The sequence below is a fragment of the Phyllobates terribilis genome, unplaced genomic scaffold (assembly GCF_046119375.1).
Source record: "Phyllobates terribilis strain yellow unplaced genomic scaffold, ASM4611937v1 Scaffold_1__5_contigs__length_1240528914, whole genome shotgun sequence".
Classification (NCBI taxonomy): domain Eukaryota; kingdom Metazoa; phylum Chordata; class Amphibia; order Anura; family Dendrobatidae; genus Phyllobates; species Phyllobates terribilis.
In genome coordinates, this window is record NW_027362761.1 from 813,434,629 (window position 1) to 813,460,341 (window position 25,713).

At 43.6% G+C, this 25,713-nt stretch overlaps 1 protein-coding gene across 1 annotated transcript in view; it reads right to left on the minus strand.

Annotated features, from left to right (window-relative positions):
• Nucleotides 1–25,713, minus strand: part of SCARB2 (scavenger receptor class B member 2) — a 97,050-nt gene that overhangs the window by 68,117 nt on the left and 3,220 nt on the right. Inside the window, exon 2 of the mRNA XM_073637278.1 lies at nucleotides 16,942–17,099. Coding sequence (XP_073493379.1) covers nucleotides 16,942–17,099 — 158 coding nt within the window. The remainder of the gene's footprint in view (nucleotides 1–16,941; nucleotides 17,100–25,713) is intronic.

The window sequence follows — 25,713 nt, forward strand, 5'->3', positions numbered from 1 at the left end:
TTCCTCATGATTGTGGAGATTACTGAAACAGACTAAGGGACCTTTTTAAAAGCTTAGGAAGCGTTTGCAAGTGTTTTTTGTTAATTATTCTGATTTACTGAGATAATGACTTTTGTGTTTTCATTGTCTGTAAGCCATAATCATCAACATTAACAGAAATAAACACTTGAAATAGATCACTCAGTTTGTAATGACTATATAATAATATAATATGAATTTCACTTTTTGTAATGAAGAACTGAAATAAATTAACTTTTTGATGATATTCTAATTTTGTGAGAAGCACCTGTAGATGTGTACTGTGTATGCCCAGTCATACCCTGCAACTCGCTCACCTTCCACCAAATCTTACTGCATCAGGGAAACTGTTTAGCCTCTATGACCTCAGATAAACTAGGTGTATTTAAATTATGTTAAAAATGTACTGGATTCACTAATGTCCCCAAAATACCATCCCCTAGAATGCCACATCATACAAACATGGCCATTGTGTGCACTGAAATTAATAATAGGATGATTCTTGAAACAAATGCTGGTGATTCTTCCTGGCATTTGTGCATAAAAGAAGAACTTTCTTGTTGTATTTCTTAGATAGCACATCTATAGGATTTGTCCATTTACACTGTGTGTTTGCATCAATTTCAATGACTAATGAAACCACTTTAAGGCTGAGTTCACACGATGCGTATTTAATGCGTTTCCGCTGCGTTTTTGCAGTTGCGGAAACGCATGAAAAACGCATGGTAGAAGGGCAGCAATGTTCCCCAATTGAAATCCGCATGTGCTGTGCCCATGATGCGGATTTTTCCGCAGCGTAAACGCTGCGCTCAAAAATCCGCAGCATGTCAATTAATTTTGCGTAAACGCTGCGTTTTCGCCGCCATTGACTTGCATGAGAATGCGCCAATTTCGCAAGACTGCATCTGTACTTGCGTTATTGGCGCGTTCTAATGTGCGGATGGTACCCAAGTGTGGAGAAGAGGAGAGTCTCCTCCACACCCAGGTACAATTAAAAAAGCTGTAAGGGTATGTGCACACGATGCAGAAATGAAGCTGAAAATTTCTGCAGCATTTCTGCATCTCCCTGGCAGAAAAAACGCATGCTGATTGTACATGCGTTTTTCCTGCAGAATACATGCGGATCCACATGCGGATTCACATGCGTTTCCGCATGCAGATTGACAAGCGCTTTCCAGGCGATTTTAGCATCACCTGGAAAGTGCTTGACAACTAGGTCACACTATATAAATCCATGCAAACAGCATGGATTTATATAGTGTGACCCAAGAGAGTGTATATATACTTACCTCCGATGGCCCGCGCTGTCCTGCTTTACACTCCGTTCTCCCGGCAACTTTGAATTGAAAGACCTGCCGACGTCAGCGTCACGTGACCCGTCACATGACTCTGACGTCAGCGCAGGTCCTTCAACTCACTGCAAGTGCCGGGAACCAAGCAGGAGCGCTGCGCGTGCCGACAGATGGTAAGTATATATATATATTTTTCATTTTATTCTTGTTTTACAGCTTTTTTAATTGTACCTGGGTGTGGAGGAGACTCTCCTCTTCTCCACACTCGGGTACCATCCGCACATTAGAACGCGCCAATAACGCAAGTACAGATGCAGTCTTGCGGAATTGGCGCGTTCTAATGCAAGTCAATGGCAGTGAAAACGCCGCGTTTACGCAAAATTAATTGACATGCTGCGGATTTTTGAGCGCAGCGTTTACGCTGCGGAAAAATCCGCATCATGGGCACAGCACATGCGGATTTCAATTGAGGAACATTGCTGCCCTTCTACCATGCGTTTTTCATGCGTTTCCGCTGACTTTATGCAACTGCAAAAACGCAGCGGAAACGCATTAAATACGCATCGTGTGAACTCAGCCTAAAACAAGAATAAAATAAAATATATATATATATATATACTTACCATCTGTCGGCACGCGCAGCGCTCCTGCTTGGTTCCCGGCACTTGCAGTGAGTTGAAGGACCTGCGCTGACGTCAGAGTCATGTGACGGGTCACGTGACGCTGACGTCGGCAGGTCTTTCAATTCAAAGTTGCCGGCAGCCGGGAGAACGGAGTGTAAAGCAGGACAGCGCGGGCCATCGGAGGTAAGTATATATACACTCTCTCGGGTCACACTATATAAATCCATGCTGTTTGCATGGATTTATATAGTGTGACCTAGTTGTCAAGCACTTTCCAGGTGATGCTAAAATCGCCTGGAAAGCGCTTGTCAATCTGCATGCGGAAACGCATGTGAATCCGCATGTGGATCCGCATGTATTCTGCAGGAAAAACGCATGTACAATCAGCATGCGTTTTTTCTGCCAGGGAGATGCAGAAATGATGCAGAAATTTTCTGCTTCATTTCTGCATCGTGTGCACATACCCTTAGGGAACTTCTATTTATAAGGAGTTGCATAGGAATACTCTGTACACAGGTCTCGAGGTCATGAATTAGCCTTTTTTGTGAATCTGTTTGTAAGGAGTGATGACTTAAAGAAGTATTCCCATCTCCTCAATTTTGTCTAAAATTATAGACAATGCAAAAATATATATATTCTATTCTCCCCCATTTTCTAGATATTGTCATAGATCCCATTACCAAGGAGTCCAACCACCACTGAGATGCACAATGTATTTTCTAGTGAGGGTGTCTGGGATTGTGGTTGCCCCTCACCCAGCCATCTTTCACCAGTGCTATTGAATTCTATGGAGCAGCTCCTGGGCATGTGCAGTAGCTCAGGAGCTGTTCTATAGCCCGTGTCAGTGAAGCACAAATGTACTGTCCACCAGATCAAGCGGAAGTAGTTGGCTAAGGAACCAGACGAGAGATGAAAGTGCGAGGTAGACCAATCCCTCTAAAGGGAACCTGTCACGTTGTGCACGCAGTCTGATCTGTGGACAGCATGTAATAGATATGGAGAGGCTGAGCAGAATGATATAAAGTATTGTGAGAAATGATTTATGCATATGAGCCAAGTGAGCGGTCCTATTCAGGGATTGACAGCAATCTCTGCATGCACACTCACACAGGGGGCATTCATTGGATTCAATATAAGTTTTACTGAAACTTTTCCTACAAAAATGTACATCAATCTGATCAGCTCCTCCTGCTCTTTATCATCCTGCCTACACATCAGATACCATTTTCAACATAACAGGTTCCCTTTAAAGAGAACCTGTCAGTCATCTGATTTACACTCTGTCCACATAAGCTTTCAGAGCAAGCATCCTAGCTTGTCATCTTTCAAGTCAAGAAGAGTGCAGCATGCAGAAACCTAAATAACCCAATACTATAAGAATGGCAATGACTATCACCAGCAGGAAACACCCACAGGGGCAAAGTATATATAGCCGCACCCGAAAGGTGATTGGGCAGACAAATGAATAAATGAAAACACCTGTTAACCTAAAAAGACTAAAGCAAGGATGACAGAAACTAAATACCCGTAGAAAAAGTGTGACTGCTGTGGACCTGCAGATAGAGAAGCCGACCACAAAGCACAGGCTTGAGGCTTCGAACCCGGACGTATGACAAGTGTCAAAATACATAGAAAATATGGTACAAGATATTCACAACAGTCATGCATATAGAACAGTTTTCGGCCATACTTATCTTAGTGATCACCTGCATAGTGTGTTTGGAACAATAGAGATGTATTTTATGGACTATAACCCAAACAAAGCAAAAGCTGATGGATTTTTATAAAATGTAAACCTTAATAGCAACTACTACCAAATAAACTACTGTGTTTTGCGGATTATAAGAAGAACCGGTTTATAAAACGCACCCCAAATTTTGGAGATGAAAATAGGAATCGGTGTGTTTACCAGCTTACCTGGTGGAGGGGGGGGGGGGACTTTGGTTGAGTGTGGTCCCTGGTGGCAGGGTCGCTGCTGGTGGAGGCAGGAGATGATGCGGAGGCAGGAGTCGGAAGATGGCTGCGGACACTACACTGGTAGGATGAGGTGTTCGGTGGTGCGGAGGCTGCGCTGACATTTTGTGAAAACCAGAGCCCCACACCTTCCATACTGTTCTATGCGGTGCGGAGGTGTCGCATTCTCAGGTTGAGATCTCGGCACTGAGATCTCGTCTACCAATCACAATTTGAGCATGTGGACGGTGCGGGCTCCAGCTTTCACAAAATGTCAGCGGAGCACCTGCACCACCGAAGCCATCTCCCGACTCCAGCCTCCGCCAGAAGCTTCCGGTAGCAGCGACCCTGGGACCCCACTCCACCGCAGCCGGTAAGCTCAACCGCTCAATTCGGATTATAAGACGCACCCCAATTTTCCCACCAAATTTGGGGAGGGAGGGGGGGGGGGGAGTGTGTTTTACAGTCTGAAAAATACGGTATATAAGTGTATTAATAGCCATACAAAAGCTCACTTGCTCTTTAATGCCCTTTATGAAATAATATGAATGTGTATAAAATAGTCTACACAGCGACAGATATAGCTTTGACTAAATATTATTTCAGAGGACCCGCCAGCACATTTCACAATACAAACTGCTATCTTAATCTGTCTCCTCCACATATTTCTAAACCAATCTCCTGATATCTTCCCACACGTAATCTACGGTCCTTCCAAGATCTCCTTTTCTCCTCCACACATGTACATTCCTCCTCCCCCAACACTTTTCCTGAGCATTCCCTATTCTCTGTGATTCAGTGCCTCAGCATGTCCATACATCTTCAGACGCAACCTGAAAACTCATCTTTTCAGGAAAGCCTGCAGCCTGCAATAACACTGCTGCCACCTCACTGCCACCGGAGCAGCTTCAACCCCACAATGTACTGTCTCCTTCCCCAATGTACTGTCCCCTTCCCCAATGTACTGTCCCCTTCCTACAAATGTAAGCCCTCAACAGTACAAGCCTCTCTCGCTCTCTACCAGTCTGTCATTGAATAATAATAATAATTTAAATAGATCTGATGTCTGTCGAACCCGCTGATATTGGTGGGATCAGCCAATAGTTTAATTTGGCTATGCCACTGTGTACATGCATTTTTTGATGCACCAAAAGTGTTCCCTATTGATGTATACGGAGGAAAAAACACATCAAAAACACGGCAATGATTGACATATATTTTACCTAAAAAGTGGAAAAGAAAAAAGTAATGTGTACAAGAAATTACAGATATCTCATTTACTTTGCTATGATTTTATTCTGCTGTGTTTCCGCACTGTGTGCAACAAGCTGCAGATTTTGTTGCAGAAATTTCTGCATTTGGATATCCGTTCCTTTTCATCTGAATTAATTTTAAATTAATACCACAGTGGCAGAAATTTCAGCAACAAGCATGGAATAGAGGGATAAGAAATGAGTGCTAAGATAGTGTATATACATACAGGAGATGGTACAGTGGATATAAAAAGTCTACACACCCATTAAAATGCCAGGTTTTTGTCATGTAAAAAAAATCATACCATTAAGGTTTCAATTTTTCCATCTTTGTGTCGCCCATAATCTGTACAAATCCATTAAGAAACAAACTGAAATAATTTTGGAGGGAAAAAACACATAGCCTCCCCCTTCTTTGAGCTAGACATTAAGTTTATATCGCTTCCCATGGCTGGGTGTCCACAGTCGGGCCCCGGATCTGTTCGGCCCTTATTCACATTGAGGTAATTTTTTACACGTGGTAAGGTTTTAATACTAGAGGATAGGACATTCCTGACTGGGTACACCTTGACGCTGGTGGGATGGCTTTTACTCTTTTTTTATCAAAAACAGTGTTTACCAATTATCCTATGTTATTTGTATGCACTATTGCTTTTTACTTACTTATAGCAGGGTATATGTTCATTTTGTTTCTATCTTAAGTGTTATCTTGGAAAAAATAACAGTAACAAAACTAAAATAATGTGAATAAGTGCGAATCTTATAATTGGGATGTGGTTGTGTTCACAATTAGCCAATCACATTTAAACTTATATTAAATAGTAGTCAGTACGCAGCTGCCATCATTTACAAGGATTCTGATTAAGTTTTAACTCCATATAAAGTTTAGCTGTTCTAGTAATATTTTCCTGACATTTTCTTAGATGAATTTTACAGCAAAAGCCATGGTCCGCAAACAGCAAAGGGATCTCATTGTTGAAAGTTATAAGTCAGGAGAAGAGAGCAAGAAAATTTCCAAGGTATTACATATACCATGGAACATGTGAAGACAGTCATTAAGTGGCTCAAATGTGGCACAAAAGGGACATTACCTAAAACTGGACCTCCCACAATAATTGTTGAAAAGAAGAAAAAATGGTCAGTACTGGTTGTATACTGCATGTGACAACAAGATCCCGTATTCTTCATAAGTCTGGCCTGTGGGGGAGGGTGGCAAGACAGAAGCCTTTTCTTACAAAAAAACCCCAAAAACATTCAAGCCTGGCTAGGTTTTGCCAAAATTGACATTAAGCCTGCCAAAAGCATGTGGGAAAATGCACAGCAGGGTTGAACTTTTGAGCTATAATTCCAAAAGGTATCATTGGTGCAAAGAAAACACTGCACATCACTAAACGAACACCATTACCCACAGTGAAGCATGGTGGAGGCGAATTATGCTTTGGGGGTTTTTTTTGGCAGCTGTAACTGGAGATTTAGTCAATGTGGAGCGAATTATGAAAGGTTAAAAATATCAGTCATTTTTGCAACAAAACCTACAGGCTAAAAAGCTGAAGATGAATTTCAGCTTTTAGCATGACAACGACCCGAAGCATGCCTCCAAATTAACAAAAGGATGGCTCCGCTAAAAGATCAAAATTTTGGAATGGCCCTGCTTGACCCCAGAACTGAATCCATATTGAAAATCTGTGGATTGACCCGAGGCTGTACATAGGAGATGACTTCGCAATCTGACAGATTTGGAGCACTACTGTAAGAAAGGGTGGGCAAATATTGGCAATTCTTGATGTGCCATGCTGATAGACTCCTATCCAAAAAGACAGACTGCTGTTATAAATTCAAAGGGTAGTACAACAAAGTATTAGTTTATGGATGTGTATATTTATGCAACCACATTCAGTTCTTTATTTTTCTCTTTCCACTTGAAAAGACTTCAGTTTATTTTTCAATTGAATTGTGTGTGTATATAATGTGTGTATATATAGATACATATACAGTGGGTACAGAAAGTATTTAGACCCCTTTACATTTTTCACTCTTTGTTTCATTGCAGCCATTTGGTAAATTCTAAAAAGTTCATTTTTTTCTCATTAAAGTACACTCTGCACCCCATCTTGACTGAAAAAAAACAGAAATGTATAAATTTTCGCAAATTTATTAAAAAGGAAAAACTGAAATATCACTGTAAAAACTGTAAAAGTCTAGACCCTTAGATCAGGAATAAGACAGACATTTATAGGACATTTCATAACTTTCCCAAATTCTTATGAAACAATATTCCCCACAAACTGCGTTGAACTAATGTACCCAATTTATTATATATTATAGGAGTCGGTCCATTTTATACCGACGCCACCAAAATGGACACCGACTCCGACTCCACAGCCCTGCTGCGAAAGCCACCCAGGAGGTTATTTTAATGCAAAGAAGTGGAATATTTTGCTGGCTGGGTCAATCACCACCTCAACCCCATCGAGCATGTGTTTCACATGCTTAAAACAGAACTTAAGGCAAAAAGACCCACAAACAAGCAACAACGGAAGTCAGCTGCAGTAAAGGCCTGGCAAAGTATCAGAAAGAAAGAAATCCAGGGTTTGGTGATGTCCATGGCTTGCAGACTTCAGGCAGCCATTGCCCGCAAAGGATTCTCTACAAAGTATTAAAAATGAACATTTTATTTACTGTAAAGTTAATTTGTTTGAGCCCTTAAAATGAAGAGACTTTGTAGAAACATGGTTGCAATTCCTAAATGTTTCACAGGATATTTTTGTTCAAAAAATAGTGATATGCAGCGACCAAATCATGAAGATTCAGTCACTATCCAAATATTTCTGGACCTAACTATAGATATATATAAATATATTCATATTCAAGAATGTAATGACAAGGAGTTAGACAGGAGAGTATTTCTGGGAGGAGAAATAGTGAGCGCACACATCATTATTAGAAAAAAAATTGGATTCCTGTCAAGGTGCAATATAGAAAGGGACTATTTCAGCACAGAAGTAGGGAAGGAGACTATAACGGCAGTAAGGCGGCAGCTGAGCCAGTGAAGGAGAGGCAGCTGCTGTCACATGGGCTTTCTTGCAATCTCCCTCACAACCTCTCCTTTTTAAATGGATTCATAACTGGCTCAGTCATCGTACTCAGAGAGTGGTAATAAATGGATGCACATCCATTTGTAAGAGTGTTTTAAGTGAGGTACCACACGGTTCTGTCCAGGCCCCAATGCTGTTCAACATTTTTATAAATGATCTACAGCAGGGGTCTCAAACACGCGGCCCACGGGCCGCATGCGGCCCCTCCGGCTGCTTCTTGCGGCCCGCAGGCACAGACCCCGTAATGATCGCGGCTCTCTCCAGCAGCCGCCGACATCAGCGCTGTAGCGCAGTGTATTGTCGCGCAGAGACCGGCTCTCTGCGCAGCAATACCAGTGTCAGCCGCCGGCCTATCAGAGGCCTGCAGCTGCATCTGCGTCCCAGCGCAGCGGCGTATGACGTCACTGCCATGCACAGATGTCAGCTGCTGGCCTCTGATAGGCCGGCGGCTGACACTGGTATTGCTGTGCAGAGAGCCGGTCTCTGCGCGGCAATACACTGCGCTACAGCGTTGATGTCGGCGGCTGGAGAGAGCCGCGATCGTTACGGGGTCTATGTGCCTGCGGGCCACAGGTGCAGAAAGGACGCCGAGGGAACGGAGGACAGGTGAGAATCCTTTTTTTTTTTTCTCTGTCATGTGAAATATGCACAGGGGACCTGTGCTCAGTATAGGGGGGGGCACTGAGCGCAGTATGAGGGACGGGGACGGGGACCCTGAGAGCAGTATGGGGGGACGGGGACCCTGTGCGCAGTATGGGGGGGGCGGCCTGGTGGACATGTCTGCAACATGGGGACCTGGATGGGGGACATGTCTGCAATATGGGGGACCTGGAGGGGAGACCATGTCTGCAATATGGGGGACCATGTCTGCAATATGGGGGACCTGGAGGGGAGACCATGTCTGCAATATGGGGGACCATGTCTGCAATATGGGGGACCTGGATGGGGGACCATGTCTGCAATATGGGGGACCTGGATGGGGGACCATGTCTGCAATATGGGGACCATGTCTGCAATATGAAGACCATGTCTGCAATATGGGGGACCTGGATGGGGGACCATGTCTGCGATATGGGGGACCATGTCTGCAATATGGGGGACCTGGATGGGAGACCATGTCTGCAATATGGGGGACCTGGATGGGAGACCATGTCTGCAATATGGGGGACCTGGATGGGAGACCATATCTGCAATATGGGGGACCTGGATGGGAGACCATGTCTGCAATATGGGGGACCTGGAGGGGAGACCATGTCTGCAAGATGAGGACCAGTTCAAAAGGTGTATAGAAAATAAAATGGTATCACTAAAAATGTCACTTTGTCATGCAAATAATGCGGCCCCCCAAATTAAATGTTATTCCGTGTGCGGCCCATATGCCCAGCTGAGTTTGAGACCCCTGATCTACAGTATATAAGGGAACTGAAGGTAAATTAATCAAATTTGCAGATGATGCAAAGCTAGGAGGGATAGCAAACACTAGAGAAGACAGAGAAAGGATTCAGAAGGATCTAGATAAGCTTGAACAATGGGCAGCAACCAGGGGTGGATTAAGAGTAGCAAGGGCCCCGGGCAGTTTAGAAGGCGCGGGATCCCCCCCCCCCACACACACACACACCTGATGTATCACATGTCACATGATCTCCTGTGATAGATCATGTGATAGTTCACGTGAAATTAATTTGGCACAATATTAATATATTAATTATAATAATTTTTTTTAGGCTGTGTGCCCACTATGCGTTTTTTAAGCGTTTCCGCAGCGGCAATTCTGCTGCAGAAACGCTTAAAAAACGCTTGGTAGAAGGCCTGCCATGTTCCCCAATGATAATCCGCATGTGCTGTGCACATGCTGCGGAAATTTCCGCTGCGGATTATCATTGCGGAAAAATCCGCAGCACTACCAATTATTTTGCGGAAGCGCGGCGTTTTCGCCGCCATTGACTTGCATTGGAACGCATGGAATCCGCATCACTGGATCTGTACATGTGGAATCCATGCGTTTCAATGTGCGGATGGTACCCGGGTTTGGAGAAGAGGAGACTCCCTTCCGGACCCGGGTACCATAGAACCTGTAAAAAAAAGGATAAAATAAAAAATAAATATCATACTTACCTTCTGATGGCCCCCGTGTCTTTATCCGATGCGTCCTGGCTTGCCGGCAGATCGCGGTAGACTAAAGGACCTGTGGGGACGTCATTTAGTCATGTGACGGGTCACGCGACCGCTGACGTCGGCAGGCCATCAGAAGGTAAATATATATTTATTTTTTACCATTCTTTTACGGTCACACTATATAAATCCATGCCGGTTGCATGGATTTATATAGTATGACCAAGTTGTCAAGTACTTTTCCAAGTGATGCTAAAATCGCTTGGAAAGAAATTGACAACCCGCATGCGGAAATGCATGTGGAAAACGCTTCACATACGCTTGTCCCTGGCAGGAAAAATGCATGTACAATCCGCATGTGTTTTTTCTGCCAGGGAGAGCAGAAACGCTCAAAAAAAATCCGGAGCATTTCTGCATCGTGGGCACATAGCCTTACATTAATTGCATGGCTTAATATTGAGCACACGTAGCCATCTATACACAGCAGGAGGCCGCACGTAGCCATCTATACACAGCAGGGGGCCGCACGTAGCCATCTATACACAGCAGGAGGCCGCACGTAGCCATCTAGACAGCAGGAGGCAGCACGTAGCCATCTATACACAGCAGGGGGCCGCACGTAGCCATCTATACACAGCGGGAGGCCGCACGTAGCCATCTATAAACAGCGGGAGGCCGCACGTAGCCATCTATACACAGCGGGAGGCCGAACGTAGCCATCTATACACAGCGGGAGGCCGCACGTAGCCATCTATACACAGCGGGAGGCCGCACGTAGCCATCTATACACAGCAGGAGGCCGCAAATAGCCATATATACACAGCAGGGGGCCGCACGTAGCCATCTATACACAGTGGGAGGCCGCACGTAGCCATCTATACACAGCGGGAGGCCGCACGTAGCCATCTATACACAGCGGGAGGCCGCACGTAGCCATCTATACACAGCGGGAGGCCGCACGTAGCCATCTATCTACAGCGGGAGGCCGCACGTAGCCATCTATACACAGCAGGAGGCCGCACGTAGCCATCTATACACAGCAGGAGGCCGCATGTAGCCATCTATACACAGCAGGGGGCAGCACGTAGCCATCTACACACAGGGGGAGGCCGCATGTAGCCATCTATACACAGCGGGAGGCCGCACGGCGCCATCTATACATAGCAGGAGGTCACACGTAGCCATCTATACACTGCAGGAGGCAGCACGTAGCCATGTATACACAACAGGAGGCCGCACGTAGCCATGTATACACAGCAGGGGGCCGCACGATGCCATCTATACCCAGTGGGAGGCCGCACGCAGTCACGCACACACACAAACATATACAGACACATACATACACGCATTTGAAACACAAAAATACATATAAACAGACATCACACAATGATATCTGCCTGCACACACACACACACACTCACTCACTCACACACTCACCATCCCCCGGCTCAGCTCCAGTCCTCCAGCCCCTCTCCGGTGGTAAGTAGCAGTGCAGGGCGAGCACTGCGTGACGTCACACTAGCAGACACGGCTGCGCACAGGGCCGTGTCTCCTAGCTGTGACGCGGCCGAAGAAGAAGCAGGAGCACTGCACAGCTGCTGAGGGAGCGGTCCGGGGGCCCCCTGCCTCTGACTGCCGGTATGTGCTGCGGCGCCGCACATATTATAATGAGGGCAATCTGGCCATGGACCCCCCAGAGCCCTGGGCCCCCTGGAGCTCCGGACGGTAGCCCAGATTGCCCTCATTATAATCTAGACAAAGAGGAGAAAAGCTCAGCATATATTGCAAAAAGTATTTATTGAATAATACACAGTAAAGATAGTTAAAAATTCAGACAATGAGGTAATCAGATGATAAAGTGCTAACAGGTAAAAATAGATCAATGGTATTATAGTCCCAATAAACCCATGGGTTAATATGATTGCACGTTGCCCACAAGGGTAGTAAATGTTATAAATGCTAAATTTGAACACGTGAGCTGGAGTAAGGATCACAGAGTAACAACATAATCCCAATAACTACTAAGTAAATAGGAGTGGGAGAAAAAAACAATGTTTTCCCAATAGAAAGCTCTGTGCCCAACTCTTATGTAGAATCACTTAAATCCCACAGGATAATTTACCTGGCAAGGAAGCAGGAGAAGAGCTACCAGGATGGTGAGCGGACTGCAAAGGATCTGGGAATGTTTAGCTTGAAAAAAAGAAGTCTCAGAGGAGACATAGCACTTTACAAATATCTGAAGTGATGTCACAGTATAGAGGGATTATCCTCATTCTCATTTGCACATGGAAACACGGAAAGCAATGGAATGAAACTGATAGGGAGAGAGGTGGTGAGTTCTCCTTCAATGGAAGTCTTCACACCAAGGCTGGACAGATATCTGTCTGAGATGATTTAGTGAATCCTGCATTGTGCAGGGGGTTGGACCAGATGACCCTGGAGGTCCCTTCCAACTCTAATATTCTATGATTTTCATAAAGGACATGAAGGGGGTACAAGCAAAAAAGAAAACCTATAGAAATGTTTTTTTTAATTCAAGTTATCTGCTTTAAAACATTTTCTGTGAACATTTATACCTGACTAGGAGCGGTTAACGGCTTTCCCTCTTATTATTATGCTTACTTATTATTAATTGTTGTATGTTTTCTGCAAAACCCTGCAGTCATTGACGATAAGCACCTTACATGCGATGATTGCAAGTGGGACCTCAGCTTTAGACCTCCGTTATTTTCTTGTATGTGAAAAAAAAAAAAACAATATTCATCAGTGTGTCTGTTATTCCATGCAGCTGTTTTTAATTTTCACAGATCCATATGGGTGATTTTGATTTCTGACTCGGATCAAAAAGGACATGTCTCCATCATTTTTTACAGACTCATGAAAAAACAAAGACTTGAATGGGCTAGCCTCATAAATTATAATGAGTACACATCAGTGAAAAACATGGATAGAACATGTATGTGAAAAACAGATGTCTGAATGAGGCCTCGGTGTATTCAAGGCCACTGGCCCACTGAGTGCTGCTACCTAGCCAGATAACTGACATCATCACGCTGCTGCACGTCGGGGCCGGGGGTTACAGGGTTCTTCTATGCCCCATTCCCGGTGCTCAAGTGTTCAAATGTATTCGCATCTGAAAGACACAAATACATTTGAATATAGAAAAGGAACCAGTGTCTCCCGGTTCCTGCAAGCCGCAGAAAATCCTTTGGAGGGCCCATGTGCTTTATGTTGTACAGCCCTGGATTAGAGTGTCAGCCAAACTCGTCGATATCAGCAGGTTCAGCCAATATTACTCTAATTGGTATGGGGTTCTTTAGGATCAAAGACTTATTATCTAGCTATTCTAATGCCAACTTTAAGTAGTGAAAGGATAAATGGCAACATTCCTGGCATCCTTTGGCAATGCTCAATGTACAGTAGAGTACAGTCATGGCCAAAAGTTTTGAGAATGACACCAAAATTATATTTTCACATGATCTGCTGGCCTCTGGTTTTTATTAGTGCTTGTCTGATGTTTATATCACATACAGAAATATAATTGCAATCATATTATGAGTACCAATAGGTTATATTGACAGTTAGAATGAGTTAATGCAACAAGTCAATATTTGCAGTGTTGCCCCTTCTTCTTCAAGACCTCTGTAATTCTCCCTGGCATGCTCTCAATCAACTTTTGGACCAAATCCTGACTGATAGCAGTCCATTCTTGCATAATCAATGCTTGCATTTTGCCAGAATTTGTTGGTTTCTGTTTGTCCACCCGTCTCTTGATGATTGACCACAAGTTCTCAATGGGATTAAGATCTGGGGAGTTTCCAGGCCATGGACCCAAAATCTCTATGTTTTGTTCCATGAGCCATTTAGTTATCACCTTTGCTTTATGGCAAGGTGCTCCATCATGCTGGAAAAGGCATTGTTGGGCGCCAAACTGCTCTTGGACGGTTGGGAGAAGTTGCTCTTGGAGGATATTCTGGTACCATTCTTTATTCATGGCTGTGTTTTTAGGCAAAAATGTGAGCGAGCCGATTCCCTTGGCTGAGAAGCAACCCCACACATGAATGGTTTCAGGATGCTTTACAGTTGGCATGAGACAAGACTGGTGGTAGCGCTCACCTCTTCTTCTCCGAATAAGCTGTTTTCCAGATGTCCCAAACAATCGAAAAGGGGATTCATCAGAGAAAATGACTTTGCCCCAGTCCTCAGCAGTCCACTCCCTGTACCTTTTGCAGAATATCAGTCGGTCCCTGATGTTTTTTCTGGAGAGAAGTGGCTTCTTTGCTGCCCTACTTGAAAGCAGCCCTTGCTCAAAGAGTCTCCGCCTCACAGTGCGTGCAGAAGCACTCACACCAGCCTGCTGCCATTCCTGAGCAAGCTCGGCACTGCTGGTAGTCCGATCCCGCAGCTGAAACAGTTTTAAGATACGGTCCTGGCGCTTGCTGGTCTTTCTTGGGCGCCCTGGAGCCTTTTTGACAACAATGGAAGCTCTCTCCTTGAAGTTCTTGATGATGCGATAGATTGTTGACTGAGGTGCAATCTTTGTAGCTGCGATACTCTTCCCTGTTAGGCCATTTTTGTGCAGTGCAATGATGGCTGCACGTGTTTCTTTAGAGATAACCATGGTTAACTGAAGAGAAACAATGATACCAAGAACCAGCCTCCTTTTAAAGTGTCCAGTGATGTCTTACTTACTTAATCATGACTGATTGATCGCCAGCCCTGTCCTCATCAACACCCACACCTGTGTTAATGGATCAATCACTAAAACGATGTTAGCTGCTCCTTTTAAGGCAGGACTGCAATGATGTTGAAATGTGTTTTGGGGGTTAAAGTTCATTTTCTGGGCAAATATTGACTTTGCAAGTACAGTAATTGCTGTTAAGCTGATCACTCTTTGACATTCAGAAGTATATGCAAATTGCCATTACAAAAAATGAAGCAGTAAACTTTGGAAAAATTACTATTTGTCTCATTCTCAATACTTTTGGCCATGACTGTACATGTCCTTTTTTATATATTCCTCTGGTAGGTGAGTATCTCATCTCAACATATGGTAATGGAAATGAGAATATAGACAGAGGAATATATAATTAATTCTTATTATGCCCAAAGGTGGCACAGGGAACCTTTGGGATTTTTGCATCATAAGCTTGGCATGAAACTTTCCTTCCTTATTAATGTACTATTATTACACGGCCTTCAATTACACAGATTTTTTCTTTGTAATGTAATTTCTATTATATCTGGTAACTACTGGGAATGTAGCTATAGATTACTAGCCAGATACTTTATATTTGATGGCCATAAATATATATGGTCATCTGAACTTGCTCGTCAGTGCAAATTCTCCATATGTCCTCTATAAGCCAGAATGGCAAAGTAAGAGACGGAGAAAAGGATGGCTGTAAGAGACGGAGAAAAGGATGGCTGTAAGAGACGGAGAAAAGGATGGCTGTAAGAGACGGAGAAAAGGATGGCTGTAAGAGACGGAGAAAAGGATGGCTGTAAGACGGAGAAAAGGATGGCTGTAAGAGACGGAGAAAAGGATGGCTGTAAGAGACGGAAAAAAGGATGGCTGTAAGAGACGGAGAAAAGTATGGCTGTAAGAGACGGAGAAAAGGATGGCTGTAGACATAATTCCAGGTTGTAGAGATAATTAGAGGTAAGCAGGCTTCTTACAAATCAAGCCAATTAGAATTAGTCACAATGTCGTAGACACTCGGGCCTGTTACCACATGTTCTGCAAGTGTGCAAAGAGTGAATACACAGCAGGTTTCTACTTGCCAAATACTCATGAGACATTTAGGTCTAGGGTTATAGACAATGATATGGGTTGGAGAAGTGGGCAGCAATAAATAACATTACATATTAACAAAATCACCGTAATGCAATATATTCATTATAAGTACCATGGAACATTATAAATAGATTGAAAGGTGCAATAAAACACAGCAGGCTGGTAGTTCCCTTTACAGGAACCTGCAGAAATCAGGTTTCATAGACATGCAGAGATGTGGCCTTCAGATGTAACACTGAATCACTTTGGATGTTACTCAGTGCATACTAACAGACAGAAAAGGTCACATTTGGACAAACTGAGTAATGTGGTGTGGGGGCTGCACGGATATCCTGTAATATAACTATGCAGTCATTTCATATTGTGCATTGCTGTTTTTGGAAAAATGCAGACCTTTTTGTGTGCTCACATTCAACCTCTTTAATGTAGCATCAACAAGGTTAGACTCGAGGGTCAAAAAGCAAAGGGTCCACTGTTACATATATTTATTTTTTATTTCAAATTATTTTTTTTTATATTTTTATGCATTCTGTACAACCAAAATACTTTCTCTTCTCACTTTCAACACTGAATCTTTAGGTAAATGAGGCTGCAAGTGCACTAAGGGCAGGTTTAAAGCACTAGCTAGGATTCAGCTGCGCTCGGTGCACTTGCAGCCTCATTTACATCAAAATTAAAAGTTGATATTTTAATTGATGGAAAATTAATTTGTGGCCAGGAAGATTAGGATCTTGTCTTATATGACTTTCTGTTTTGGTAACCCTAAAACACTTGAGAGGTTCCCTTCAATGAACTTACCGGTAAGTATATGGTCCAATTTCATCTACTACTGGCTTCTCTCCACCTAGGACTTCCAGTGGGTTAGTTACATTAAAAAAATAGAACTGCATGTAGATTGGGGGTGGGGGGTCGACCCAATCATTGAAGACCTCTGTCCCATTCTTTAAAACTGTAGCCTGGAACAAAATGTACACAATTACCAGATATGTCATAAATGTAACTAAAGTGTTCGATGCAGTAGCAATACAACAATGGAAACTTATGAAACCATGAGACAAAAGTGTCAGATCTTATTCTATAGTTACATTGAGGTTATTCCTTGAACTACGGCTTTCAGCGATATTCTAGGAAATGGCAGCTAGTAATTGGGTGAATTACCCCTTTAATGCTATTAAGTATTAACTGTAACAAGGCAGAACAAACAAGACTGAAGAACCAACATCTTATAAGGCTAAAGGTGGAATACACTTTAGAAAAATTGGCATGGTTGGACTAAAATTAGCTACAGTTATATCCGTGGGCCTGTCAGTGGTCGCCTGGCAGCTCTAAGATGGCAACCACGAACAGGCTTATCACAAGTCACTCCATTTACCAGATCCAAGGGTTTGGCCTGGCCTTCACCCTTTAATCCTCATACAGGGATCTAAATTTACAGAGGCCCTTGGGTTGGGACCACGGAGCCAGCTGCTGGCTGATAGTACAAAATCAGAAGGCAGAAGAATGGTCAGGAAACAGGTCGCGGTTAGTCAACAGGAATACAAAGAAGCAACGAGTAAAGGACTGAACCAGAGTAGATACATTATATATGGCAGCTCCCGAGCAGTAAACAGGGAGTATAAGTAGGGAGTGGTGTTGTTCCATTGGCCAAAGCAGGAAGCTGATTATTCTAGATACAGTTGCATCTCACAAAATTAGAATATTGTCAAAAAGTTAATTTATTTCTGTTCTTCAATACAAAAAGTGAAACTCATATATTATAGCTAATGTCGGGCCCATTATACAGTTTGGGGTCTAATGTGGGGTCCATTATACAATTTAGGGGCTAATGTGGGGGCCATTATACAGTGTGAGGGCTTCTGTGGGGGTCCTTATACTGTGTTTTGGGGGAACAGTGGGGACATCATACTATGTATAGAGGAGCTGTAGGGGTATCATACTGTGTATCGACCTGTGGGCCCACCATATTGTGTATAGGGCAACTGTGAGGACATCATACTCTGTATAAAAGAGCTGTGGGCCCAACATACTGTGTATAGAGGAGTTGTACACTGGGGGACTCAGTGGACATTATTAAATGTTAAGTGGGCACTTAAGAAGCATTATTATTATATAATAATGTGGCTGTCAAAGAAGCAAAATGGGGACACTGTTTTCTATGGCATTTGCAAAAGGCATTAATATTTTCTAGAGGGCAATTTTACTATCTAAAGGGCACAAAGGTGGCATTATTACTATGTAAGGGGAACAGCGGTGGGTATTATTATGCTGGGCAATAAGAGGAGTGCTGTTATTGTGCCAAACAGCAGGTGCAGTAATAGGTGACACATATGGCAGCAGTGGCTCAGTATTGGGGTATCAGTAGGATGAGGCATTTGTGCAGGTTGGGAATAGATGGGGACGGTGCTGAAAATGTGAGATGTCAAATGTGTCTTTGTTGTAATCTCTGCAGAAGAGTCCTGGCTGAAGAAGTTGCCATTTTGGTCTGTACAGGTGGAAAAGACAGGAAAAATGAACAACTCCATCAGAAAGAACATCAGCTGTAAGTTACTATATATAACTGTTCTGTAATCTGCTATATGTTCTGCAGGACTGGTATCTACCAAAGTTGTAATCAGGGTTACCGTTTAGGGGCCCACTCAGATGTATCGCACCCCCCTGAGCTGAACCCCTAGCTACGTCACTGCTCCCACCTATGTGTCCTGACTGATCAACCATAGAGAAGTCCATTTTTAGAACAAAAATTAATGTGGATGAAGCCTTCAATGCTATCCACAGGTATATAAATCTGGAGCTTGCATGGTATTGCTCAACATCAAGTGTTTGCCCTTGTTTGGTCAGAGTAATAAAATCTGGTCTGTACACAAGTCCAAATTTCCTTTAAGTGAGCTTTGTACCAGAACATTCACAGGCCAAATTACATTACTTTGCCAACAAAACAAAAAAACATTTTGGCTTTCAACAGACAATGGATGGGCTGATCGACGGACATTGGCCCAGACACTTTGGTGATCTAGATACGTCCTGCGGATACTAGTGCATTTATTTGTATATAGCATGAGAGTTTATATGACGCAACAACTGACTAATAGCTCTAAGTTTAGAAAGATCTTTTCACGTCGCTAAGGGTATGTGCACACAGTCTTTTTGCTGAGTTTTTTTCAGCAGCAATTAAGCAGAAACTCCTAAATTTTTGAGGAGGATTTCGAGAGTTTCAGCTACAAAAACTCCTAAAAACTCAGTGTGACCATAACAACCCTAAGGCCACAGCCCCACTATCAGTATTCGGTCAGTATTTTTTCTCAGGAGTGGGGGCCAAAACCAGGTGAGGAACAATCAGAGAAAAGGTATAATAGAAACAAGTCACCAATTCTGCATTTATCACCCACTCCTGGTTTTGGCTCCCACTCCTGAGAAAAAATACTGACCGAATACTGACCAAATACTGATAGTGGGGCTGTGGCCTTAGGTCTTAGGAGCAGGCCCGGTGTCAGCACCCGGGCAAGTGCTGGGGCCCTGAGCAGGCGGGGGGGGCCCACTCACCGTCGGGCACTCCGGCGCGCTATGGGACCCGTGAGCGGAGGAGATCGATGCCAGCGCCCGCCCACCCAGCTTGCTCAGGGCCCCGGCACAATACTTACCTCTCCCCGTGTCTCCGCAGCAGCTTCGGTGTCTTCCGCGGCTGCAGCACTGTGACGTCTCAGGTCAGAGGGGGCGATGACTTCTTTCCACCGCGCGCTCTACTGAGCAGTCACAGTGCAGAGCGGGAAGACGGCGGGGCGGCTGAGGAGTCTGGAGCAGTAGCAGCGGCAGCAGGTGAGGTGAGGATTTGATTTTTTTATGTATGGAGGTATGGGGCATTATATGGGGGCCCAGGAGGCATGGGGCATTATATGGGGGCCCAGCCTGCATGGGGCATTATATGGGGGCCCAGCCTGCATGGGACATTATATGGGGGCCAGTATTCTGTATGGAGCATTATATGGGGGCCAGTATCCTGTATGGAGCATTATATGGGGGTCAGTATTCTGTATGGAGCATTATATGGGGGCCAGTATTCTGTATGGAGCATTATATGGGGCCAGTATTCTGTATGGAGCATTATAAGGGGGCCAGTATTCTGTATGGAGCATTATAAGGGGGCCAGTATACTGTATTGAGCATTATATGGGAGCCAGTAGTCTGTATGGAGCGTTATATGGGGGCCAGTAATCTGTATGGAGCGTTATATGGGGGCCAGTATTCTGTATGGAGCGTTATATGGGGGCCAGTATTCTGTATGGAGCGTGATATGGGGGCCAGTATTCTGTATGAAGCGTTATATGGGGGCCAGTATTCTGCATGGAGCATTTTATGGGGGCCAGTATACTGTATGGAGCATGATATGGGGTCCATTATTCTGTATGGAGCAATATATGGGGCCCATAATACTGTATGGAGGACTTAGTGCTGCCCATAATACTGTATGGAGGACTATAATAAAAATAATAATCTTTATTTTTATATAGCGCCAACTATATTGTCGGGTCTGTACTGTGCGCTTCTAGGATTCGCCGGTTTCTGAATTATTGTAGAATTTACAATAGATATCACTCATGTAATGTAAGAAGTGAAATCTTTGGCATTGTACTATATCTATATTTCTCTGCCGTATCTGTGCATCATGAATCGTGGTATGTGTTAAAGGGGCCCACTGAGACTCTTTCGCCCAGGGCCCACAAAAACCTGGGGCCGGCCCTGCTTAGGAGTACATCTTGCTAAAAGCTGCAATTAAAACTGATATGTTCTTTTATTTACCAGGAGCTATGATGACTGTGCACGAGTCCTTAGGCTATGAACTAAACCAAACAGGGAATGTTTTATCCAAACAGTTCCTTTGAGTTTGTATGTTCTCCCTGTGTTTGCGTGGGTTTCCTCCGGGTTCTCCGGTTTCCTCCCACACTCCAAAGACATACTGATAGGGAATTTAGATTGTGAGCCCCGATGGGGACAGTGACGATAATGTCTGTAAAGCGCTGTGGAATTAATGGCGCTATATAAGTGTGTAAAATAAATAAATAAACTAGTTCATGACCAGGCCATTTACCAGCCAAATGCATTATCAGGTACTTTCATAGGTTTCCACAAAGGACCACTAAATTCAATTTTACATTTTATTGCTCTTTCCATAACACTTAATTTTATGTATAGTTTTTTTTTCAACGTGGGCAGGGATAGTAAGGCCATATTCACACGTTCAGTATTTTACATCAGTATTTGTAAGTCAAATCCAGCAGTGGGTGATAAATACAGAAGTGGTGAGGTGTTTCTATTATACTTTTCCTCTGATTGTTCCTCACTTGGTTTTGTCTTAAAAATACTGATGTAAAATACTGAGCAAATACTGAACGTGTGAATGTGGCCTATTAGCGATTCGGACTGGCAGTGGCTTTTTTATTTATTTTTCTTGCTTTTTATTTATTTATATAACACATTTTGCCACCTTTAAATACATTTGGAGGGCATCTGAGCATAAAAACATTTTTTTATACATTTGATTTCTCCTGTAACTGGGGCCGTCATGTTAGCCACAGTTAGGCTATGTGCACACTGTGCGTTTTTGATGCATTGTCACGTTGTTTTTTCCCTGCGGAAATGCCCAAAAACGCTAGGTAATCCGTCTGCCAGCTAATGCAATGACAATCCTGCTGTGCTGTGCACATGATGCAGAATTTTCCGCTCAGGATTGTCATTGCATTTAAATACGCAACATGTCCATTCTTTGTAGCGTTTCTGCAGCCGGGGAAGAAGACTACAGTTATATGAAAAAGTTTGGGCACCCCTATTAATCTTAAGCTTAATGTTTTATAAAAATTGGTGTTTTTGCAACAGCTATTTCAGTTTGATATATGTAATAACTGTTGGACACAGTAATGTTTCTGCCTTGAAATGAGGTTTATTGTACTAACAGAAAATGTGCAATCTGCATTCAAACAAAATTTGACAGGTGCATAAGTATGGGCACCTCACCAGAAAAGTGACATTAATATTTAGTAGATCCTCCTTTTGCAAAAATAACAGCCTCTAGTCGCTTCCTGTAGCTTTTAATGAGTTCCTGGATCCTGCATGAAGGTATTTTTGACCATTCCTCTTTACAAAACAATTCCAGTTCAGTTAAGTTTGATGGTCGCCGAGCATGGACAGCCCTCTTCAAATGATCCCACAGATGTTCAATGATATTCAGGTCTGGGGACTTGGATGGCCATTCCAGAACATTGTAATTGTTCCTCTGCATGAATGCCTGAGTAGATTTGGAGCAGTGTTTTGGATCATTGTCTTGCTGAAAGATCCATCCCCTGCGTAACTTCAACTTTATCACTGATTCTTGAACATTATTGTCAAGAATCTGCTGATACTGAGTGGAATCCATGCGTCCCTCAACTTTAACAAGATTCCCGGTGCCGGCATTGGCCACACAGCCCCAAAGCATGATGGAACCTCCACCAAATTTTACTGTGGGTAGCAAGTGTTTTTCTTGGAATGCTGTGTTTTTTTACCGCCATGCATAACGCCTTTTTGTATGAACAAACAACTCAATCTTGGTTTCATCAGTCCACAGGACCTTCTTCCAAAAAGAAATTGGCTTCTCCAAATGTGCTTTTGCATACCTCAGCCGACTGTTTGTGGCGTGCTTGCAGAAACGGCTTCTTTCGCATCACTCTCCCATACAGCTTCTCCTTGTGCAAAGTGCGTTGTATAGTTGACCGATGCACAGTGACACCATCTGCAGCAAGTTGATGCTGCAGCTCTCTGGAGGTGGTCTGAGGATTGTCCTTGACTGATCTCACCATTCTTCTTCTCTGCCTTTCTGATGTTTTTCTTGGCCTGCCACTTCTGGCCTTAACAAGAACTGTCCCTGTGTTCTTCCATTTCCTTACTATGTTCCTCACAGTGGAAACTGACAGGTTAAATCTCTGAGACAGCTTTTTGTATCCTCCCTCTGAACAACTATGTTGAATATCTTTGTTTTCAGATCATTTGACAGTTGTTTTGAGGAGCCCATGATGCCACTCTTCAGAGGAGATTCAAACAGGAGAACAACTTGCAAGTGGCCACTTTAAGTAGCTTTTCTCATGATTGCATACACCTGGCTATGAAGTTCAAAGCTCAATGAGGTTACAAAACCAAAAAAAGGGCTTTGGTACGTCAGTAAAAAGTAGGTAGGAGTATTTAAAACAAGAAAATGATAAGGGTGCCCATACTTATGCACCTGTCAAATTTTGTTTGAATGCAGATTGCACATTTTCTGTTAGTACAATAAACCTCATTTCAAGGCAGAAACATTACTGTGTCCAACAGTTATTACATATATCAAACTGAAATAGCTGTTGCAAAAACACCAATTTTTATAAAACATTAAGCTTAAGATTAATAGGGGTGCCCAAACTATTTTCATACAACTGTACTTCTCCCATCATCTGACCGCCACTCCCGCTGATAACAGCGAGAGCAGCGCGGCTGCGGGAAGAAGTAGTCTCCTCAACCGAGCCAGAGTCTGTGCACGGTATTAAAAAGAAAAAGAAAGAGTAAAAATCTCTTCCTATTTCTGGAAACGCAAAGGAAACACCTCGGCATTATCAGTGCTGCTCAAATGGAGCTGTCAGCAAATGCGCACATAGCATGACAAAAATAAGCCAGTGAAAAAACAGTTGTGCTCGGCTACCAAGTTCCCACAACGGGGAAAAAAATCTTGCAAAAGCCAAAAGGAAAGGAAAGCGGCACTCTCCGTGTAAAATCACCCATTTATTGAAGGCCTGTGAAACATTCAGTCAAGGAGAAAGGATGAGCAGGTGCAGCTGGTGAGACGACGACCTCTACAGGGCCGTCATGGTAGGCCACGGCCCCACTATCAGTATTTGGTCAGTATTCGGTCAGTATTTTTTCTCAGGAGTGGGAGCTAAAACCAGGTGAGGAACAATCAGAAAAAAGGTATAATAGAAACAAGTCACCAATTCTGCATTTATCACCCACTCCTGAGGAAAAATACTGACCAGATACTGATAGTGGGGCCGTGGCCTTAGCCCCAGTTACAGGGTTTGTGAGGACCCAGCAGCTCCTGCTCTCTCCTTCACCCGGTGATCACATGATCGCTTGGCCTGGAGGTGGAAGCCCTCTTCCTATTTCTGTATACACAGCCCTTGTTCAGCGATCAGGAACGAAGATATGGAAGGTAATATACTACTGCAGTGCACATGCCCAGGGAAAGGTCAAAGAGCCCCGACGCCTGCGAACTGCAGTACTTTGCTTTTCCCTAGTCAGGGCAGAGAAGTGCGCCTGCACAGGAGCATGATGCCGGGGAGACTGTGTGGATGACGTAGGGACGCATCATCCACATGAAGCAAGTAGGAGAAGGGCTTCGAAAGAAGAAGGGAGGCGCCAGACCAAGATGAGCGACACCCTCTCGGACCGGACCGTCCCCCCTCAGGTGAGTATAATGAAAGGTGTTTTTCTTGTCTTGCAGGTCGGATTGTGGGCATATATACAGCATATTAGAATGCTGTATATCAGGGCTAAAAGGTGGTGGCCTTATCTCATATTGGTCAAACCTGGTGACAGGTTCCTTTTAATGAAAACTGAACCTGGAGGCTTAGTTCAATAAGAAATCTAAGACTCTATTCACATGAGTTTTTTATTTAATTGTTCTAATTTGTCATAGAAGAAGAACAAATGCCGGATCCATGTCATTGACTAATTTTCAGCCACTGCATAGCCAACAGAGCCTGAAATACTGACTAAAGAATCTGAAAGACTCAATTAGTAATAACTGCAATAGGAATGCCCCTAAAGGGAACCTATCACTCAATTCATGCTGCCCAAACCAGGGGCAGCATGAGTCAGAGACTGGCTAAGCGATTGCAGTCAGGTACATTTCTCTATGAAATGCTCTATCGTTTCAGCACAGATGTAGTTTGCAGAGTGAGCTAGGGACCATAAGCAGAGACGAGACTAGTCTGGCACCCCCCACTTGGCTTCTTCCCGTGCCGTTCCAGGTCTCTCATTAAATACACAGATGGAGGAGACCCGGACAAGTCTCATGTATCCCTATGGTCCCCAGTTGGATCTTCAAACCACATTTTCTCTGAAGTGCCGAAGCATTCCAGATAAAAATATCCCTTGCTACAATTATGCCAGGTTCCCTTTAAGTAATTTTTTGATAATAGAATATAGCCCATGGTGCTAGAGAGTTGAAGGCAAAAAAATTATGACTGAGGCTGGTCTAACACGTTGTGAAACACAAAACATGCTCAATCAGAAGACTTGGGTTTCCCGCTTCATATTCAGCGGGTGAAATAAGTATTGAACATATCACCAATTTTCTAAGTAAATAAGTTTCTAAAGGTGCTATTGACATGAAATTCTCAGCAAATGTCGATAACAACTCATCCAATCCTCACAGGCAAAGAAATCAAACCATAGATGTCCATAAATTAAGTTATATGTAATAATGAGAAATGACAGGGAAAAAGTATTGATCACGCTTACTGAAGTTAATTTAATACTTCGTACAAAAGCCTTTGTTGGTGATGACAGCTT